We start from the raw sequence: 20,228 nt of genomic DNA, 5'->3' as shown, positions 1-20,228 counted from the left end.
AGCGGCATAAAAACTAAAAGCAGATTCCCCTTGTTTTGTGTGAACCCTTGGTATTTCTAACTGACTCGATCCTAATGATCTGAGTGCTCTGTTAGGTTTATATTCAGTGAGCATATCTGCAACTGCAGTTTTTAAGGAGTTTGGAAATGTCCCAGAAAGAAGTGAAGTGTTCACCACTTCTAAGAGATCTGCTAAGCAGTTAAGCACACTGTTGAAAAAAGATGTGGGAAGTGTGTCAAGATAGCAGGTTGATGATTTTAGGTGCTGCACTGTGTCTTCCAGAATGTTGCTATCAATTGCTTCAAAAATAGACATAGTATCTTTTTCAGGCACGTGCACAGGTAGGGCTCAACCTGTGCAGAGCACATGCCCTTTTTGGCCTTACACTCCGAAGTGCCCTTTTTTTGGTGGTGTTTTTTTTTTTTTTTTTAATCACTGCTATTGGTCACCCTTTACGTCTGTCTGTCTGTTTTACCAAATGAAAGTTCTTAAAACGAGCTTGTGTAAATCTTATTCGATCCTCAAGCGGTCAGTAAGCTGATAACTCCGCCCCCTCTCATTGAATCAACTGAAGTTCCACAGCAGCCGCACAGTAGACAACAGCTGAGCTGAACAAAGTTTTGCGAAGGGTAAATAAATATCTTGTTGTTTGAAGAAGTACTACTAAACACTGTCTATAAAGGCTCATATTTTATTTATTTGATGTCTGACTGACTCACTGAGACATGTGGGACGTCGCCTGAGAGAGAGGGCTAGCATTTGCCATATAGCCAATACATAGCCAACACTTAAATAGCCTGTGCAGATAGTAGCATTTCATCTTTAATAAAATGCTAATTTGGCCAAATGCATTTTACCACAGGAAAAACTGAGCGCTCCGTCTATATAGCTAAAAAATCTAGTTTGTAACCTAGATGAAAATGTAATGTGATGCCCGCAGCGGCAGGCGCCATCGCCGTTTTAATGACGGACAGAAAAAAAATCACATTTGCACACATTCGCTGGTCAAAAACGATATATTGATAAGTAATACAACAACATATAATTTGTTTTTACCATCGGAAAATCATAACAGGTGCGCCCCCGCGCTGTTTCGTACTGGAACTTACACAAAGCAACGAGTGATCCTCGTCACCTATAACATATATTTCTAAGAAATTTCTTCTTTGATTTATGATTGCTGATACACTTAATTTATTAACATTTAGGCTAATCATGTTATGGTATACTCTCTGTATACTCTCTTTATAAAATGTTGTAAAACATGGTTTTACTACAGTAATGTAGTAGTAACTAAACAAAAAAAAATTACAGAAGATCACTGAAATCTTTATATTTTATCATACAGAATGTAATTCGTGATTCATTCCAAGGCTTCATTTATTTGATCCAAAATACAGCAAAATCAGTAATATTGTGTAATATATTTAAAATTTTAAATAACTGTTTTCTATTTGAATATTTTAAAATGTAATTTATTTTTGTGATCAAAGCTGAATTTTCAGCATCATTACTCCAGTTCAGTACTCTTCAGTGTCACGTGATCCTTCAGAAATGCTTTTCACTGCAACTGTACTTTTCACACTATTTTTATTTATTTTTTCATTGCTGGCTTATTTTAGGGGAAAGTGTAGTGAATAAGAGACCTTCGAGAGACCAACATCCCTGGTCCACCACAGTATCAATTTTTTGCCAGATTCATGGCTCACAGAAGGTTGCTGTTGTATTAGGTTTAAAGAAGCCCTTAAAACCCTGTTTATCTATATTATCTAATTATCTAATATTATTATTATGGTTGTTATTAATCGTGAATAAATCTAAAGCTTTTGAGACTATTATTTTGTGTTATTGAATTTGTCATGAAGATGTGACCATTTCTTCCTTTTATGCAGGCTTACTAAATAATCTTGATATAAAAAAGGGGGGGGGGGTGCCCTTTTTCAGTTTCAGCACATGCCCCTCAAAAGGTCTGTGCACGGCCCTGATCAACAGGGTCGCGAACAGGCTTCTGAAGTGACGCCCAGCTCGTGACGACGTAACTGGACCTGACCATATTCGTTGCAGCGATGTCCCAAATAACGTTCAAGCAACGTAACATTGTGATTCCCACAAACGTGGAACGTGAATAGAACGTCCTAATGAACAAACTGGGACGTTATGAGGACGTGACCTTACCAGATAATATTGGTAGCAACAACATATTTTCACCTCACCATTACCTTGAAATACATAAAGAACTAATAAACTCAATCCATCTCTGGTGTAAAAAATAAACCTTATGAAATCTAATTGTAATCTAATTATATGGGATTCATTGTAAATACATTAATTACATACATTCAATGCAAGCAAATACAAAAACATTACATTCTAATATAAAATAGACAAAAAACACTGCATTCATTCACAAATCAACATTTATTCAGCACTACTTTCTACAAATATTAAGCCAAAACATTGTCATGAACACAGAAAACTAAATACATAAATTCATAGATTACACAATATAAACAACAGATAATGTTTGTCTTATTAAGGATGGGGATAGTTAATGACGTTATCAGTGAAAATTATATTTAATTATCAGTACACTAATTGATACAACTCTACATAATTTGGTGCAACAAAAAATACATGATCAATAGATATGAAACAATTCAGCAGATACTGCACAGAGATACTGCACAAAGTAAAACTGTTTCTTGAGCGTTGTATATGAGGCTCCTGGTATAAATGTCTGGTGGTGATGTGCTTTAATTACATGGCATGCAGGAAAAAATGTAGCTAATTCATGCGCACTATTTTCTATTTCATTCCCTCGATTTGCTAAATCATGTACAATATTTATACATCAAGAGAACGAATTAGTAAATTGTGCATACGATTTAGCACATCAATGAAATGTAAAAGTAAGCTTGCATGTTTTAGTACATCGAGGGAACGAATTAGTAAATCATAGACATGACTTTTTTTTTTCTTGCATGTCATGATCAGGGCTCTGTGCTCACTATCAGAGGATAAACCTAAACAATATAGCAATTTCCAAAGAACCATAATTCTTGAGCTTCTCAGAAAAAAAAACATTCATAAAGCTATGAAAAATGAACAATATAGAGATTTCTAGCATCTCTCCTGTATTATTTGTCCCACCCGAAAAAACAGTTTTAAAGAAAATGAGCGTATTGACTTTCTCAGAAGAATCTGTGATCTCTGATTACTGACTGTGGAGATGACTCTTTCAGACAGTGCTGAGGAGGCAGAGTTAGGTGCAGGACAGCTGATAGAGAAGAGGAAGAGTGTGTTTCTTACCCCAGCAGCAGAAGACAGGCTCTTCTGAGGGAAGGACAGGAGGCTTGATGCAGTGTTTTGCTGTAGAACAAGGCTCCTTCTCAGCACCTGATCTTCTTCAGAAAAGAGTTCCTCTAGTGTAGAGTCAGACACTCAGATTTCTTGCAAACTAGAATCTTTTAATAACATTTAGCATATTACTGTAGTCATGTTCATTGTTTTTATTATAACACATGGAAAGTTTATGAGAAAATTGTTAAATGTGTTCTTCCTCCTATTCTTCATCCTGGGCCTGCACTGTCAACATCCTTCTCTGAGCTGAAAGGGAGGATCATCTTGTTAATGTTGCTTATGTATGTTCACAACCAGTCAAACATCTGGAATCTTTTCTTTATGGTTTTCAAGAGAAGTCTCTTTTGCTCACCAAGGCTAAATTAACTTGAGAAATATAAATATATAAAAAAAGTAATATTGTAAAAAAAAGAAAAAAAAAGAAAGAAATAACAGTTTCCATACTCTTTTTCAAATATACTTTAAAACGTATTTATTGAAATAATTATGAGGCAAAGCTGAATTTTCAGTAACTTTACTCCAATCTTCAGTGTCACATGATCTTTTTCATATACTGATTTGCTGCTTTTTCATAAACATTGCTGATTATCATCAATCAGTGCATTTACATGCACCTAATCACATTATTGCCGCTATGATCAAAGTGTACATCTGCTCATGACGTACATGAATGATGTGAATCACATCTGCAGTTAGCTTACTACGGTCATTAGTTCCACTGAACTCTATTGGTAACGAAGGAACTTGTGACCACAGTTGGTTTTAGGGAAACGTACCCCATATTAGAAATGATGGGGAAGAAAACTTAGCATTTCTGGAGAGTCACTTTTTTTCTTCATGATTATTTTATAAAAACAAAGTTCAAAACATTGAAAAAAAATATATTTTGTGAAATTACAAAAGTCTTCTCTACCACTGGTATTCAATTTTAATTCAATTTCAACGCTAGTAATAATCAGAAAAATTTATTGAGCAGTAAATCATAATTTAGAATGATTTCTGAACATCATGTGACACTGAAGACTGGAGTAATTAATGCTGAAAATATAGCTGTGCATTATAGAAATAAACTATACTTTTAAAATATATTTAAAACTTTTGACTCACTGTGTACATTGCTACATTTAAATGAAAACTCAACTTGTAATAAACAATGCACACATTCTCAAAGAACTTACATTCTGGTGATTACTTCCTTCCCTCACTGCTGTCTTCTTCAGTCGTTCCCAGACCTCCTTAGACAATTTGGATAAGTCACAAATTGCAATAGTTATATAACTATAATCACAATACTCAATTATATATATATATATATATATATATATATATATATATATATATATATATATATATATATATATATATATATATATATATATATATATAATTATAAATATATATTGAATCAGCACACAAGTATCGGGATAGTATTGAATTGGCAGATTAGCGTATCATCCCAGCCCTAGTTACTATAGTCAAAACAATTAAACTCTCTTCAAGAGCGCACAATAACTGAGATTTAAAAAAGGCTGCACTTCCTGATGTCACTTCCTGTTTGTTGTTGGCGTCTGTACTGTGTTTGAGCTCCGTCACTATATTCTTTTCATCGACTATTTTTAACTTAAAAATCTATTTTATACACCATCGTTTCCGTTTATATAACGTGTGAATATATCCTCTATTATATTCTACAACAAAAACAATCAGAGCGCCTCGCTATCACTAGTTTTATTTTGATCTCCCGGGTCCGCTATTAGCTCATAGCCCGTTAGCATCAGCAAGCGTGGTTTCTGCTAACTGCGCTTATATTGCTAATACTCTATTCACACACATTACCACTGCTGTACTCACTGTTACTTGCTTTAATGGCGGATGAATGTCTCCACTCTGTGCAGCTCAAGTTCGAGGCCATGGGGAAGCAGATTCCCGACCTGGAGGATTGGCAGGCCCAGCTGAGAGAACGGAGAGCCGCGCTGGAATCATCCCGGGCTGACGTTCACAAGTCCAGGGTAAGTATACAGCGTGCTGTTAACAGTCCAACCACGTCTACTCCGTGTGTTTCTCTGCACAGGCCCGGTGCACCCAGGACGCGATCTTCCCAGATGTCCTTCACTGCGACGCTGGAACACCATGGACCCTGGGTGAATCCACAGCGGAGGACACGAGCCAGGCCCCGGGTGACGACTTCTCCCCCTCCTGCCTTCGAGATCTCCACCCGGAACCGCTGCGCTCCCCTCCGCAAGACAGGACGCGACGCTGTGATCATCGGAGACTCCATCGTCCGACACGTCCGTGCTACGTTAAACGAAGGTAAAGTGCACGCTCATTGTTTGCCTGGTGCTCGTGTTCTCAATGTTTCTGTGTAGATACCCGCGATCCTGAAGGCCGACGAGAGCCCCAGAGCGGTCTTGCTTCACGCCGGGGTTAACGACACCACGCTGCGGCAGACGGAGACACTGAAGAGGGACTTCAGCAGCCTGATCGAGACGGTTCGAAGCACGACGCCCGCGGCGACGATCGTCATTTCAGGACCACTGCCCACGTAACGACGAGGACACGAAAGGTTCAGTAGACTTTTTGCTTTAAATGAATGGTTGTTGTCATGGTGTAAAGAACAGAAACTGCTATTTGTTAATAACTGGAATCTTTTCTGGGAGCGTCCTAGGCTGTTTCGCGCTGATGGATTACACCCCAGCAGAATTGGAGCGGAGCTTCTCTCTGACAACATCTCCAGGACACTTCGCTCCATGTGACTAGTAAGACAATTCTCAAATAACCATTATGATGAGTTTTGTTCCACCCGCTTAAATGCTAAAAGTACTTGCGCTGTAAAAACTATTAAGACTGTGTCTGTTCCCCGAATAGTGAAGTCAAAATATAAATATAATGTAGGATCTAGAAAAAATCTTATCGCAATTAAACCAGAAAAATGTAAAGTAAATGAACAAAAACAATTTTTAAAGTTTGGGCTCATAAATATTAGATCACTGAAACCCAAAGCAGTTATTGTAAATGAAATGATCAAAGATAATAGTTTTGATTTACTCTGCTTGACTGAAACCTGGCTAAAACCAAATGATTATTTTGGTCTAAATGAGTCTACTCCACCAAACTACTGTTATAAGCATGAGCCCCGTCAGACTGGTCGTGGCGGAGGTGTTGCAACAATATAGAGTGATATTCTCAATGTTACCCAGAAAACAGGATATAGGTTTAACTCTTTTGAAATACTTCTGCTAAATGTTACTCTGTCAGACATGCAAAAGAAATCTAATGTATCTCTTGCTCTGGCTACTGTGTATAGACCACCAGGGCCATATACAGAATACCTCAAAGAATTTGCAGATTTCCTCTCAGACCTTCTAGTTACAGTTGATAAGGCGCTAATCATGGGAGATTTTAATATTCACGTTGATAATACAAATGATACATTAGGACTTGCGTTCACTGACCTAATAAACTCTTTTGGAGTCAAGCAAAATGTCACCGGGCCCACTCATCGTTTTAATCATACACTAGATTTAATTATATCGCATGGAATCGATCTTACTGCTACAGATATTGTACCTCAAAGTGATGATATTACAGACCATTTCCTTGTATCGTGCATGCTGCGTATAACTGATATTAACTATATGTCTCAGCGTTACCGTCTGGGCAGAACTATTGTTCCAGCCACCAAAGAAAGATTCGCAAATAACCTGCCTGATCTATCTCAACTGCTATTTGTACCCAAAAATACACATGAATTAGACAAATGACTGGCAACATGGGCACTATTTTTTTCTAATACATTAGAAACTGTTGCCCCCATCAAATTGAAAAAGGTTAGAGAAAAACGTACTGTGCCATGGTATAACAGTAATACTCACTCTCTCAAGAAAGAAACTCGTAGTCTTGAACACAAATGGAGAAAAACTAACTGGGAAGTTTTTAAGAATTGCTTGGAAAAACAGTATGTCCAGCTATAGACAGGCTCTAAAAACTGCTAGGGCAGAGCATATACACAAACTCATTGAAAATAACCAAAACAATCCAAGGTTTTTATTTAGCACAGTGGCTAAATTAACAAATTACCAGACGCCACCTGATTCAAATATTCCACCAACGTTAAATAGTAATGACTTTATGAATTTCTTCACTAATAGATAACATTAGAAATACAATAGCGAATGTAGATTCTACAGCATCTAACACAGTTTCATCCATCGCACCCAAAGATAAACTGCAGTGCTTTACAACCATAGGACAGGAAGAGCTAAATAAACTCATCACTGTATCTAAACCAACAACATGTTTATTAGATCCTGTACCCACTAAATTACTGAAAGAGCTGTTACCTGTAGCCGAAGAACCGCTTCTCAATATCATTAACTCGTCGTTATCTTTAGGTCACGTCCCAAATCCATTCAAGCTGGCGGTTATCAAGCCTCTTATTAAGAAACCAAAACTAGATCCTAGTGTACTGGCAAATTATAGGCCTATTTCAAATCTTCCATTTATGTCTAAAATGTTAGAAAAATTTGTGTCTGCTCAATTGAGCACCTTCCTGCATAAAAATGATCTGTATGAAGAATTTCAGTCAGGTTTTAGGCCCCACCATACCACAGAAACTGCACTTGTTAAAATTACAAATGACCTGCTCTTTGCGTCAGATCAAGGCTGCATCTCATTTCTAGTCTTACTTGATCTTAGTGCTGCGTTCGACACCATAGATCATGACATACTCATAGATCGATTACAAAACTATACAGGTATTCAAGGGCAGGCTCTAAGATAGTTTAGATCCTACCTGTCCGATCGCTACCATTTTGTTACCTTAAATGGGGAGTCATCTCATTTATCATCAGTAAAATATGGAGTGCCACAAGGATCCGTCCTAGGTCCCCTTCTATTTTCAATATACATGTTGCCCCTTGGTAATATTATTAGAAAATACGGAATTAGCTTCCACTGTTATGCTGATGATACTCCGCTATATATCTCAACGAGACCAGATGAAACTTCCCAATTATCTAAGCTAACAGAGTGTGTTAAAAATGTAAAAGATTGGATGACAAATAATTTTCTCCAATTAAATTCGGATAAGACAGAGATACTAATTATTGGACCAAAAAACACTACACAGAATCTTGTAGATTACAATCTACAACTAGACGGATATACTGTTACTTCCTCTACAGTCAGAAATCTGGGTGTTATATTAGACAGCAATTTGTCTTTTGAAAATCATATTTCCAATGTTACAAAAACTGCATTCTTCCATCTTAGAAACATTGCCAAGCTACGAAACATGTTATCTGTTTCTGATGCAGAAAAGTTAGTTCATGCATTCATGACCTCTAGACTGGACTATTGTAATGCACTTCTAGGTGGTTGTCCTGCTTCGTCAATAAACAAGCTACAGGTCGTCAGAAATGCAGCAGCTAGAGTCCTTACGAAGTCAAGAAAATATGATCATATTACCCCAATTTTACAGTCTCTGCACTGGCTACCTATTAAGTTCTGTATCAGTTACAAATTATCATTACTTACCTATAAGGCCCTAAATGGTTTAGCTCCTGCGTACCTGTAATAACTTGAGAGACACAGATCAGGTCAAGATGAGGAAATTTACTCAGAAGGAACCAGCAGCAAACAATACACATGTCAGAGGATCACAGGTGGATTTAATCTCATTTAACATCTTCTTCTTTGGTGTATTTAAGCCAAGTCAAAACGGCAATAGATTGCCCCCTAAAGGTCAATCAACCCTAGCTCAGTATATAACATCTTCCCCCCAAGTGTACAATATTTCTCCATAAATCACAATACTACAATCATGTTACAATATAATTCAAAAAATATAACTTTTTTTAACTTTTCTTTTTTTTTTTTTCTTCAATTCAGTTCATAATCTTTTAAATGACCAGGCACTTTCCTGGTTCTTTGTGACCGTCTCACAACAGGGCTGAAGGATTGTGTCAGTGATTCAGTGGTTATCTCACCAGGTTGAGCAGACTCCCCACTTACTTCAAGGGGATTAGTCCCCCTGGAAATGTCCTCAGTTTCTTTTTCATCAGTCTGTTTAGCCACTACAGCAGCTGAGTTATCAGAAAAATCCAAATCAGGAGATTTATGGTCCAAAGCCTCCTCTGAAAGGTTCACAAGCAATTTCTGTCCGGCATGAATTTGATCCACATGTCTTCGGACCACTCTCCCATCACCCAGCATCACTTTATAAGAAAGTGGTCCAGTCACCGTCTCAATATGTCCCGGAATCCATTTCGGTCCGTAAGTAAAATTCCGAACAAGTACTGGATCTCCAACACCCAAGCTACGTTCATGGGCCTTTTTGTCATGATGGACTTTTTGCTTTTGTTGTTGTTCCTGAATCTTCACAGTTAAATCGGGATGTATAAAGTCCAAAGAACATCGTAATTTCCGTCCATGCAACAGTTCAGCTGGAGAAAGTCCTGTGGTGGTCTGAGGAGTAATCCTGTAACTGAATAACACTCGAGCCAATTTAGTTGCCATTGTTCCTTCAACACATTTTTTTAACATGCCTTTAACAATTTGTACAGCCCGCTCTACTAACCCATTACTGGAAGCATGATAGGGTGCAGAAGTAACATGTCGTACTCCATTTTTTTTCAGGAACTCTTTGAATTCAGCACTCACAAAGCAAGTAGCATTATCTGATACAATTAGTTCCGGTAGTCCATGGTTACTAAAGCTAGTACGCAAACATTCAATGGTTACAGCAGATGTAGCGGAGTTCACAGGATACCCATCTATCCATTTTGAATGTGCATCAATCAAGATCAAGAACATTTTCCCCATGAAGGGTCCTGCATAATCCACATGCAGTCTTTGCCATGGTTTTTCTGGCCAATTCCAAGGATGAAGTGGAGCTACAGCAGGAACGTTTCTATGTTCTTGACAGATACGACAGGTTTTAACTAACCTTTCCACATCCTGGTCCATCTTTGGCCACCACACATAACTTCGGGCTAACGCTTTCATCCTAGACACTCCAGGATGACACTGATGCAGCTGGTTCAGGACTTCTGATCTACCCACACTGGGAATGATTACGCGAGCCCCCCAAAGCACACAACCATCCTGTACACTTAATTCATCTTTTCTTGATGTGAATGGGTCAAACTCTGCTCCTATTTTTTCCTGCAGCAATCCTCGTTGCACCATTTCTCTCACTCTGGATAATACCGGATCTTTTTGTGTCCAACTTCTCACCTGTTCTGCTGTAATCAAGGTTATGTCTGCATTCTCCAGCATTAGTACTCTTTCCTCCTGTTCTGGGACCGATTCAGTTGGCAAGGGTAACCGACTTAGAGCATCTGCATTTGCATGATCCTTGCCAGGTTTGTAGATAATGTTGTATTCATATGCTCTTAATGTTACAGCCCATCGCTGGATCCTAGGAGATGACATTTGGGGAACAGATTTTAACTCGTTAAACAAAGACAACAAGGGTTTATGATCTGTAACGATGGTAAACTTCCGACCATACAAATACTTATGGAAGCGTTGCAAGCCAAACATTACAGCCAATCCTTCCTTGTCCAACTGCGAATAATTCCGCTCAGCTTGTTTCAATGTCCGTGACATAAATCCAATGGGTCTTTCACTACCATCTGGCATCTTATGAGAAAGAACTGCACCTAAGCCATAAGGAGAAGCATCACATGATAACATCACATCCTTCTGGGGGTCATAATGGACCAGAACTTCTACTGATTGGAGCATTTTTTTAGACTGAACAAAGGCATCTTCTTGTTCTCCACCCCAGTGCCATTTTGTCTCCTTTCGCAGCATCTTGTGCACTGGGGCTAAAACAGTAGACAAGTTGGGCAAAATTTTTTATAGTAGTTTAACAGTCCCAAATAGGCCTTCAACTCAGTCACAGTATTTGGCGAGGGATCACTTTGAATAGCAGTCACTTTTTCGGGTACTGGGTGTAGGCCAGTCTCATCAACTTTATGACCCAAGAACATTACCTCTTTTTCCATGAAAGTACATTTACTCCGTTTCAAACGCAATCCTGCTTCCTGCAACCTTTCCAATACCCTAGCCAGCGTTTGGAGATGCTCGCCATCATTGCTACCGGTCACCAAGATGTCATCCAGGAAAACTGCCACATAAGGAAGACCTTGCAGTACTCCCTCAATGGTCCTTTGGAAGATAGCAGGACTAGAAGAAACTCCAAAGGGTAACACACGGTAAGTAAACAGCCCCTTATGGGTATTCACTGTGACATATTTCTTGGACTCTGCATCTAATGCAATCTGATGGTAAGCGTGACTCATATCCAATTTGGTGAACTTCTGCCCTCCTGACAATGTTGCAAAAAGATCATCTAATCGAGGAATGGTGTGACTGTTCCTATCATGTTGGCCATCTTCTTTTCGAAAGCTCCCACTTGTAGGGATCCAGCTTTTTCACCTTTTCAAAACTTCCTTTTTCCTTGCTTTCATCCTCATCGCCAAAAATGTAATAACTTGAGAGACACAGATCAGGTCAAGATGAGGAAATTTACTCAGAAGGAACCAGCAGCAAACAATACACATGTCAGAGGATCACAGGTGGATTTAATCTCATTTAACTCTTCTTCTTTGGTGTATTTAAGCCAAGTCAAAACGGCAATAGATTGCCCCCTAAAGGTCAATCAACCCTAGCTCAGTATATAACAGTACCTAACTAGCCTTCTACCACGTTACAACCCATCACGCACCCTAAGGTCACAAAACGCTGGACTTTTGGTAGTTCCTAGGATAGCAAAGTCCACTAAAGGAGGTAGAGCTTTCTCACATTTGGCTCCCAAACTCTGGAATAGCCTTCCTGATAATGTTCGGGGTTCAGACACACTCTCTCTGTTTAAATCTAGATTAAAAACGCATCTCTTTCGCCAAGCATTCGAATAATGTATCTTTTATTTGTGAGTGTAGTTGCATCTGATCAAAGGTGCATTTTTATTCATTAGCTTGGGTTAAACTAATTTTACTTTGTTGGATCAGCAGCTATGCTAATGATGTCTCTATTTTGTTTCTATGTTTCGCCACGGGATTCACATCCCGTGGTAACTAGGATTTACACAAGCTCCAGTCTGGATCCAGAACACCTGAGAAGAGATGATGCTGACCCTCAGAGGACCTCAGATGATGCTAACCCTGAATCAACAAACAGAACTAACAATTATTGCTAAATGTGTGACTGAATCATATAATAACTTAATAATATTGATAGTTCATCGTCTAGCTGACTACGTCTTGTATTATTATTATTTTTTTTATTTTTTCTAAAATCCTGTCAAATGTGCACAAACTACTAGCTACTACTAAATATTGTAGAAACATAATTTTCTGTAAAGCTGCTTTGTAACGATTTGTTTTGTAAAACTTGAATTGAATTGAATTGAATTTAATTGGTCTCTTCTGGAAGATGATTCCAACTGTGAGCGGCATAGAAACTAAAAGCAGATTCCCCTTGTTTTGTGTGAACCCTTGGTATTTCTAACTGACTCGATCCTAATGATCTGAGTGCTCTGTTAGGTTTATATTCAGTGAGCATATCTGCAACTGCAGTTTTTAAGGAGTTTGGAAATGTCCCAGAAAGAAGTGAAGTGTTCACCACTTCTAAGAAATCTGCTTCTAAGCAGTTACGCACACTGTTGAAAAAAGATGTGGGAAGTGTGTCAAGATAGCAGGTTGATGATTTTAGGTGCTGCACTGTGTCTTCCAGAATGTTGCAATCAATTGCTTCAAAAATACACGTAGTATCTTTTTGATATTGTGGCTGAATCTGTCTGACCTCTGCATTACTTGAGGATGTGCTAATCGCCTTCCTGATATTGATGATCTTCTCAGAAAAGAAGGATGCAAACTCATTGCATTTGCTGTCTGAGAGCATTTCACTGGGAATCTGACTTCAGTCTATGTCTCGTAACTTTGAACGCTCCTCTGGTTTCAGTTGTGTTTCTGTTTATTTTGGTGACGTATAAATAAAGTCTTCCCATCTGCCTGCACTTGAGTCTTCGCCTCTTGCGATCCATGACACTACGTCCTTAATAACAAACCAGCAAACATTGGTCCGACGGCGACGTCGTGTGGCCGGCCAAAAATAGTCGCGGTAGGACGGCATGAATCGGTAGAAATATGTAACGCTGAAGATTTCTTAAAAATCGCATTCAGATATGTTTGTACACGTTTATAGTTATATGGGGTTTCATGTTTAATTGTTTCTTTGACTTTTAGATACGTGTAGTTCAATATTTATTTATTTATTTATTTATTGCTTAATGTACATAACAAGACAGGGAACCAACAATGTAAGACACTTTCATATAGACCAGCACATAGTTTACATTAAAGAGAGAGAAAATAAATAAATAAATAAATAAATAAAACAAACAAATAACAAGGAGCAAGGATGAAACCAAAATTGTAGTCAATGAAGTTAAAAATGTTTTTAAAATAATAGATATTTTGACAAAGAGAAGCATAACTTTTCCGATTTTCGATTAAGTTTTTTGAGGCATTTTAAGCTCTGAAACATTTTAACAATCTCACATAAGAATATATTGAAGGAAGGTTTACATTTTTTCCATTTACAAGTATGTATATGATATTTACCCATCAACAAAACAAAATTCACAACATCAGAGAAGGATGAATTTAAATCACATTTAAAAAAGAGCACATCTTGCTGAGTTATAGGAGAAACTGTCTCCATTTTTACTGACAACCAGCTATGTATATCAAACCAAAATTTAGAAGAAACCTCACAATAAAAGAAAAGGTGATCAAGTGTTTCAGGAAATGAAGAGCAGAAACCACAAGGATCCACATCGAAATGAAATCGTTTTTGTATAAAGTCACTAACTGGATATATCCTAAACATAATTTTATAATGAGTCTCCTTGACCTTTGGAGCAACTGGGTAAGCTATATAATGGGTAAAAGCTTTGTCCCTTACTGAGGTTTCAACATCTCCCAGAAAATAACATTTATAATCACCAGTGATGATACGTTTAAGTTCCTTATAAATAAGTTTGTTATTACACTTACAGTCTAAGAGGTCAACATTACATATTTTCAAAGAGGGGAGAGGAACTACTGGTCTAGATAAAAGATCAGAAAAACTACTTTGGATTATTCTTAACAATCCAGTAGGTATAGCATTGCATTTCTTATTATAACCTTTTAATGTAATTTTAAAGGGGGGGTGAAATGCTCGTTTTCACTCAATATCCTGTTAATCTTGAGTACCTATAGAGTAGTACTGCATCCTTCATAACTCCAAAAAGTCTTTATTTTTGTTATATTCATAAGAGAAAGATAGTCTGTACCGATTTTTCCCGGAAAAACACGAGAACCTAGAGGCGTGACGTGTGGGCGGAGCTAAAGAATCACGAGCGCCAGTAGGATTTTGAGTTGAGAGCATGTGGAAGCTGTGACACAGATCCAGAGACTGAAATTTAACAAGAGCAGCATCAGCAAAGGCGTCTCTATGTGGTATGTACTGAAACTGTGTATATTTGCTTAGCGGTTTTGGAAAATGACTAAGTTCCACTTTGTCATCTTTTTTTTTCTTTTTAAGGTGTACATGTGGAAAGTGCAGTTTGATGACAACATCGCATGTTGTTTACTTGGTGTGCTTACGCTCGGATAGCTAAGTTAACAACACAGAGATATTTGAAGCAGTTTTACTCACCGCATGTGGTTCCAACACACGATCGTGACCCTTTTTCGTTGGGACTGCATCATCCTTAAGAAATAAACGATACGCAAATCCGGCGTCAAACTGGGCCTTGTTTGTAAAACAAGCATCTTCGAAATGCAGGGAACAAACAAAAACACTTGCACAACTCCGTTGATGCTCTGTAAAAATAAACTCCATCCACTGGTCCCTTAATGCTGTTTCTCTTTTGGTAATCTGTGCAGGGTTGTCTTGCCCTGGCAACCAAAAACACACTTCTTTTGTGACTTTTCGCGACGCTCTCGCTCTGATCAGTGATTGTCTTTGCTCAGCCTCTCTCTGCTCTGCTATACGGGAGCGTGCGCTCTTCCAGCAGAAGTGCCTCAGGACCCATATAAGGAAATTCCGCTCCATCTAACGTCACACAGAGCCATACTCGAAAAAAACTTTCCGAAACTTGTGACAAACCGGAAGAGGTTTTTTTGGAACAAAAATACTCCTTCAAACGTACAACTTAATTTTTGAAACTTTGTCCATGTTTAGCATGGGAATCCAACTCTTTAACAGTGTAAAAAACTCAGTATGCATGAAATAGCATTTCACCCCCCCTTTAACTTTGTATTTACTAATGAAATCAATATAAGATAAGAAAAAGCCATTATCATCTAACAAATCATGAATAAATAAAATACCCTGGCTATACCAATCACTTTTAAACAGAGATTTTCTATTAATAATTACAACCCTATTGTTCCAAAGAGTGGAATTGTGAGATGAAAAGTTATGGGTAAACATCATTTTCCGAAATAACAGTACTTGTTTATGAAAATTAGATACCTTCAGAGGAATTTTACAAGGGTCGAGATCACATCTCAACACAAAATCAAGGCCGCCAATTTTTTTAAAAATGTGGTTAGGAATATGGTACCATATCGAGTGTGACTTTGTTAAACACTCTTTCAACCATTTTATTCTGAATGTACCAAGAAGAGATTCAAAGTCAATGGCTCTCAAACCTCCATGTTCATACTCTTTTACCATATGAAATTTACGTAGATAATGCGTTTTATTTTTCCAAATAAATTTAAATAAGATTGAATTCACCGATTTAATTACTCTAGGGGCAGTATACAAGGCTTGATATAAGTAGATAAGTTTGGATATTCCCTCAGTTTTAGTTAAGAGAATTCTACCCAGTATAGATAGGTCTCGAGATAACCAATGATTTAAGGATTTTTTCATACTTTCTATTTTAGAGTTAAAATTTGAATGTTCTCTATTAACAACATTATTTGTAATCATAACCCCTAAATACTTAATCTCCTTTTTTACTGGAATGCCCTCTATAACGTCTAAATTACAATTATGGATTGCCATTAATTCACATTTTTTTAAGTTTAGAGTCAGGCCTGATGCCTTTGAGAAAACAGAAATTTTTTCAATAACTAATGGAAGTACCTCTTTATTTTTAAGAAATAAAAGAGTGTCATCTGCAAATTGACTTATAGTAAAGGTTCTACCAAGAATATCTATGCCTATACTATCTTCAAAGTTTTTAATGAATAAAGACATAAGTTCAACTGCAAGATTAAAAAGTAATGGTGAGACAGGGCATCCCTGACGAATTCCTCGTTTAATTTGGATTTTGGGTGATGAACCAACATTAAGAGAAACACTACTAAAAATATCATTATAAAACATGGAAATTACTTTACAAAACATAGGGCCAAAACCAAAAGTTTCTAAGGATCTAAACAAAAAGAAGTGTTCAAGGGTATCAAATGCCTTGAAGAAATCTAGAAATAGAAGTAAGCTTGTCTGGGGAATTAAAAAATTATAATCAAGCATATCAAGAACTAGCCTAACATGACTGTGAATACTTCTCCTTTTAATAAAAGCAGATTGTGTTTCACTGATCATTTCACCAATACCCTTTTTTAATCTATTTGCAAAAACATGAGAGAGCAGTTTGAAATCATTACATAAAAGAGTTATTGGTCTCCAATTGTCTAAAAATAATTTATCTTTGTTCAACTTTGGAGCTAGAATAATTAAACCGTGCTTCATTGATGGAGATAATTCAGCTTTATCTATACATTCCTTTAGTGCTTCAAAAACTAAAATTCTTATTTTGTGCCAAAAGTGTTTATATAGTTCTACTGTGATGCCATCAATACCTGGCGACTTTCCATTAGACATTTGCTTTATAGCAGTGTCTAATTCTGAAATCTCAATGTCAGCATCCATCATATTTCTAAAATCAGAGTCTATAATAGGAACTCTATCTTTTAAAAAGGAGAAGAAGAGATCACAACCGCTTTCTGAAAATTTTGATTTATATAAATCGTTATAGAAGGAATATATGTAGTAATCAATTAGTGTTTTTTCTTGGCTTATACAATTATCAATACTAAGTCTATTAATAATTTTCAAAGCTTGTTTTTGTTTTTCTAGATTAAAGAAATATGAAGAATTTTTTTCCCCTTCCTCAATCCACCTGGCTCTAGATCGTATAAATGCTTCTTTAGCCTTTTCTGTATAAAAATCATCTAACTCTGATTGAAGAGTATAAAGTTCTTTTTCCTCACTCTTACTAAGTATGTCTTTATTACTGAAATAATTTAGTCTTGATAAAATTGTTGTCTGCCTAAATTTTCTAGCATTTGCAATTTGTTTGCCTTTTTTAATCGCTATTTTTTTTACATTAAATTTGACCCATTCCCATTTGCCAATTGAGGTTAATTCAGACATGGTTTTAACATTATTAATCATTAACAAAATAGAATTACAAAAAGATTCACATTTTAGTAAATTATTATTAAACTTCCAGTGAGTTCTGGTAGACGTAGAGCTGTCATTACACCTTAGAGAAAGTGATATGGCACTGTGATCAGTTAAAACTGAAGGAGAAATATTACAATCAAATGTAGAAGAAAGAAGATTACTAGTTATCAACCAAAAATCCAACCTGGAACGCTGAATGCGCCCTGAAAAGGAACCCCATGTAAATTGTTTCTTATGTGGGTTCTGTACACGCCAAACATCAATTAAATCAAGAAACTGAGATGCATTATAAATCAGGGGGTTATAGGAAAAAGTGGTGAAAGGAGTGGGGTATCTATGCCATTCATCTGGAACAGCGTTAAAATCCCCTCCAATAATAATTTTATCTGTAAAATATGTGTTCTTCCAGACATCAATTTTTGTAGCCATATTCTGAAAAAACAACTTATTAGCGGCCTTGTTAGTGTAACCATAAACATTTATCAAAATTAAATTACATTCATTTGATTCAAGAATCACCATAATCCAGTGACCCTCATTATCGCTTGAACTTGCAACAATTTTGCTGTCCATCCGTTTAAACAAAAAAGCGACCCCTGCTGAGTGAGAAGTTCCATGAGAGAATAAAGCCTCTCCACCCCATTGTGATTTCCAAAATCTCACATCTACATCAGTTGAATGAGTCTCTTGAAGAAAGAAACAATTTACCTTTACTTGCTCCTTGCAAAAAAGAAAAAGTGCCTTACGTTTAACATTACACCTAATACCTCGAACATTTAGAGATAACAGAGAAAAAGACATAAACTTGAATTAAGATTAAGAATTTAAAAAAAACTAATTACAGATTTTGCAGAAGATCAAATATCGTTCCTCTTACACAGGCATATAATAACACATTTAAGGCCGATAAAACCGAACTCAAAATAAGCCTTAAGGAATGACGTACAAATAATATATTCGATATTAACTTTGAATAGAATTCCTAATGAAATACCTAGATCCATACAATCGCATGATCCTGAATACGACATTGCCTAACTGTGCCTTAGTAGACAATTGAACCTATTCTCCTCACAGATTTAAAGTAACTCAAAAGCTAGCACATCACTTCATTCACCACTAACTAAGCTGTCACTCTCTGACCATTAATCACTGCATATCCGTCGTGAAGGTATGCTTTCAAGTTTTTCTTTCTTGCCTCCTCAACTTTAGGCCATAGACGAGCATGAGCCTCCCGGTCGTCCTTGCAAAAATCCTCTCTAAAACGAATTTTTTTCTCCATGCAGACCGGTGCATTCTTTGACATTCTCCAAACCATGTCACGTACAAATCTCATGCCAAACTGAATGATGATTTGCCGCGGTCTTGCACCCTTCACTTTTTTGCCAAGGCGATGAACTGTGTCCACAGTATTCTGCAGTTGTTCTGGAGAGTGAGGGACAATCTGAGACGAGATATCAATCACGACACTTCCGACATCCTCATCTTCTCTTTCTGGAACTCCATTTAGCCTCAAACACCACCTGCGTTTGTATCGGTCATGCTCCACACATTTCTGTTTCAACACTTCGTTTTCCTTCTGTAAGTGCGTTACCTGTGATTTCAAATTAACCACATCCTCCTTAACACCTTTCAACGCCGTCGTATTGGCATCCAGAGACTCGGAAATTTTGACAATTGCATCAGTGTTCACTTTCAGTTGGAATTCAAAGGCACGAATGTATTCAGAATTTTCATCGAATTTACGACTGAGGCTTTGGATGGCGGCGTACAGAACGCTAGTGGAAATATCATCACTTTCCTGTACTGCTTTCACTCTTTTGGGTCCAGGACTTTTGAGAGGGGTGTGAGGCATAGTCTTCTGTCTAACATCTTTAGCAGAGGACACTTCAATCTCCATCGTATCGATAGGTTCATCTCCTTCTTCACCTGAAGCTATTCCAGCATAGGCATGTTCTCCAGTTTTCCCCACCATAACGCTTCAGCGAGTGCAGCACAAAAGACAAGCGAATAGACTCGTATAAACAAAAAATCTCACGAATGTAGTAACAGAAAACAGAGTAAATAAATAATCTTAAATAAAGAAAAACTGTAGACTAAGAATAGACGGCCTTTTACACAATTAAATCAGAGCCTGTAAAAAGTTCGACTTATCTCTCTGCCATAATTGATTGCCTTGCAAGATGTTACACAGTGGGTGTGTGATTATTTTATATGCAGGCTTTTATATACATACACTTAAACTATGCAGCAACGCATTTAAAAATCCAGAAGACAACGACGTCCAGAAATCGACGCATTTAGACGTCCAGAAGACGACACATTTAGACATCCAGGGATGTGCAGAAAATACGCGCATTTCACGTCTAGAAGACGTCAAAGACGTC

At 37.3% G+C, this 20,228-nt stretch overlaps 1 protein-coding gene across 1 annotated transcript in view; it reads right to left on the bottom strand.

Annotated features, from left to right (window-relative positions):
• The window catches only part of LOC128014025 (uncharacterized), a 71,223-nt gene extending 51,407 nt beyond the window's left edge, over nucleotides 1–19,816 (bottom strand). Inside the window, 3 exon segments of the mRNA XM_052597265.1 lie at nucleotides 10,307–11,216; nucleotides 11,219–11,764; nucleotides 18,985–19,816. Of these exon segments, the coding sequence (XP_052453225.1) occupies nucleotides 10,307–11,216; nucleotides 11,219–11,764; nucleotides 18,985–19,816 (2,288 nt within the window).
• Between the last annotated feature and the right edge of the window lie 412 nt (nucleotides 19,817–20,228).

This window comes from Carassius gibelio, chromosome B25 (assembly GCF_023724105.1).
Source record: "Carassius gibelio isolate Cgi1373 ecotype wild population from Czech Republic chromosome B25, carGib1.2-hapl.c, whole genome shotgun sequence".
Lineage (NCBI taxonomy): Eukaryota > Metazoa > Chordata > Actinopteri > Cypriniformes > Cyprinidae > Carassius > Carassius gibelio.
Note: the sequence above shows the minus strand (reverse complement) of the source record. Positions and strands in the feature narration are given on the sequence as shown.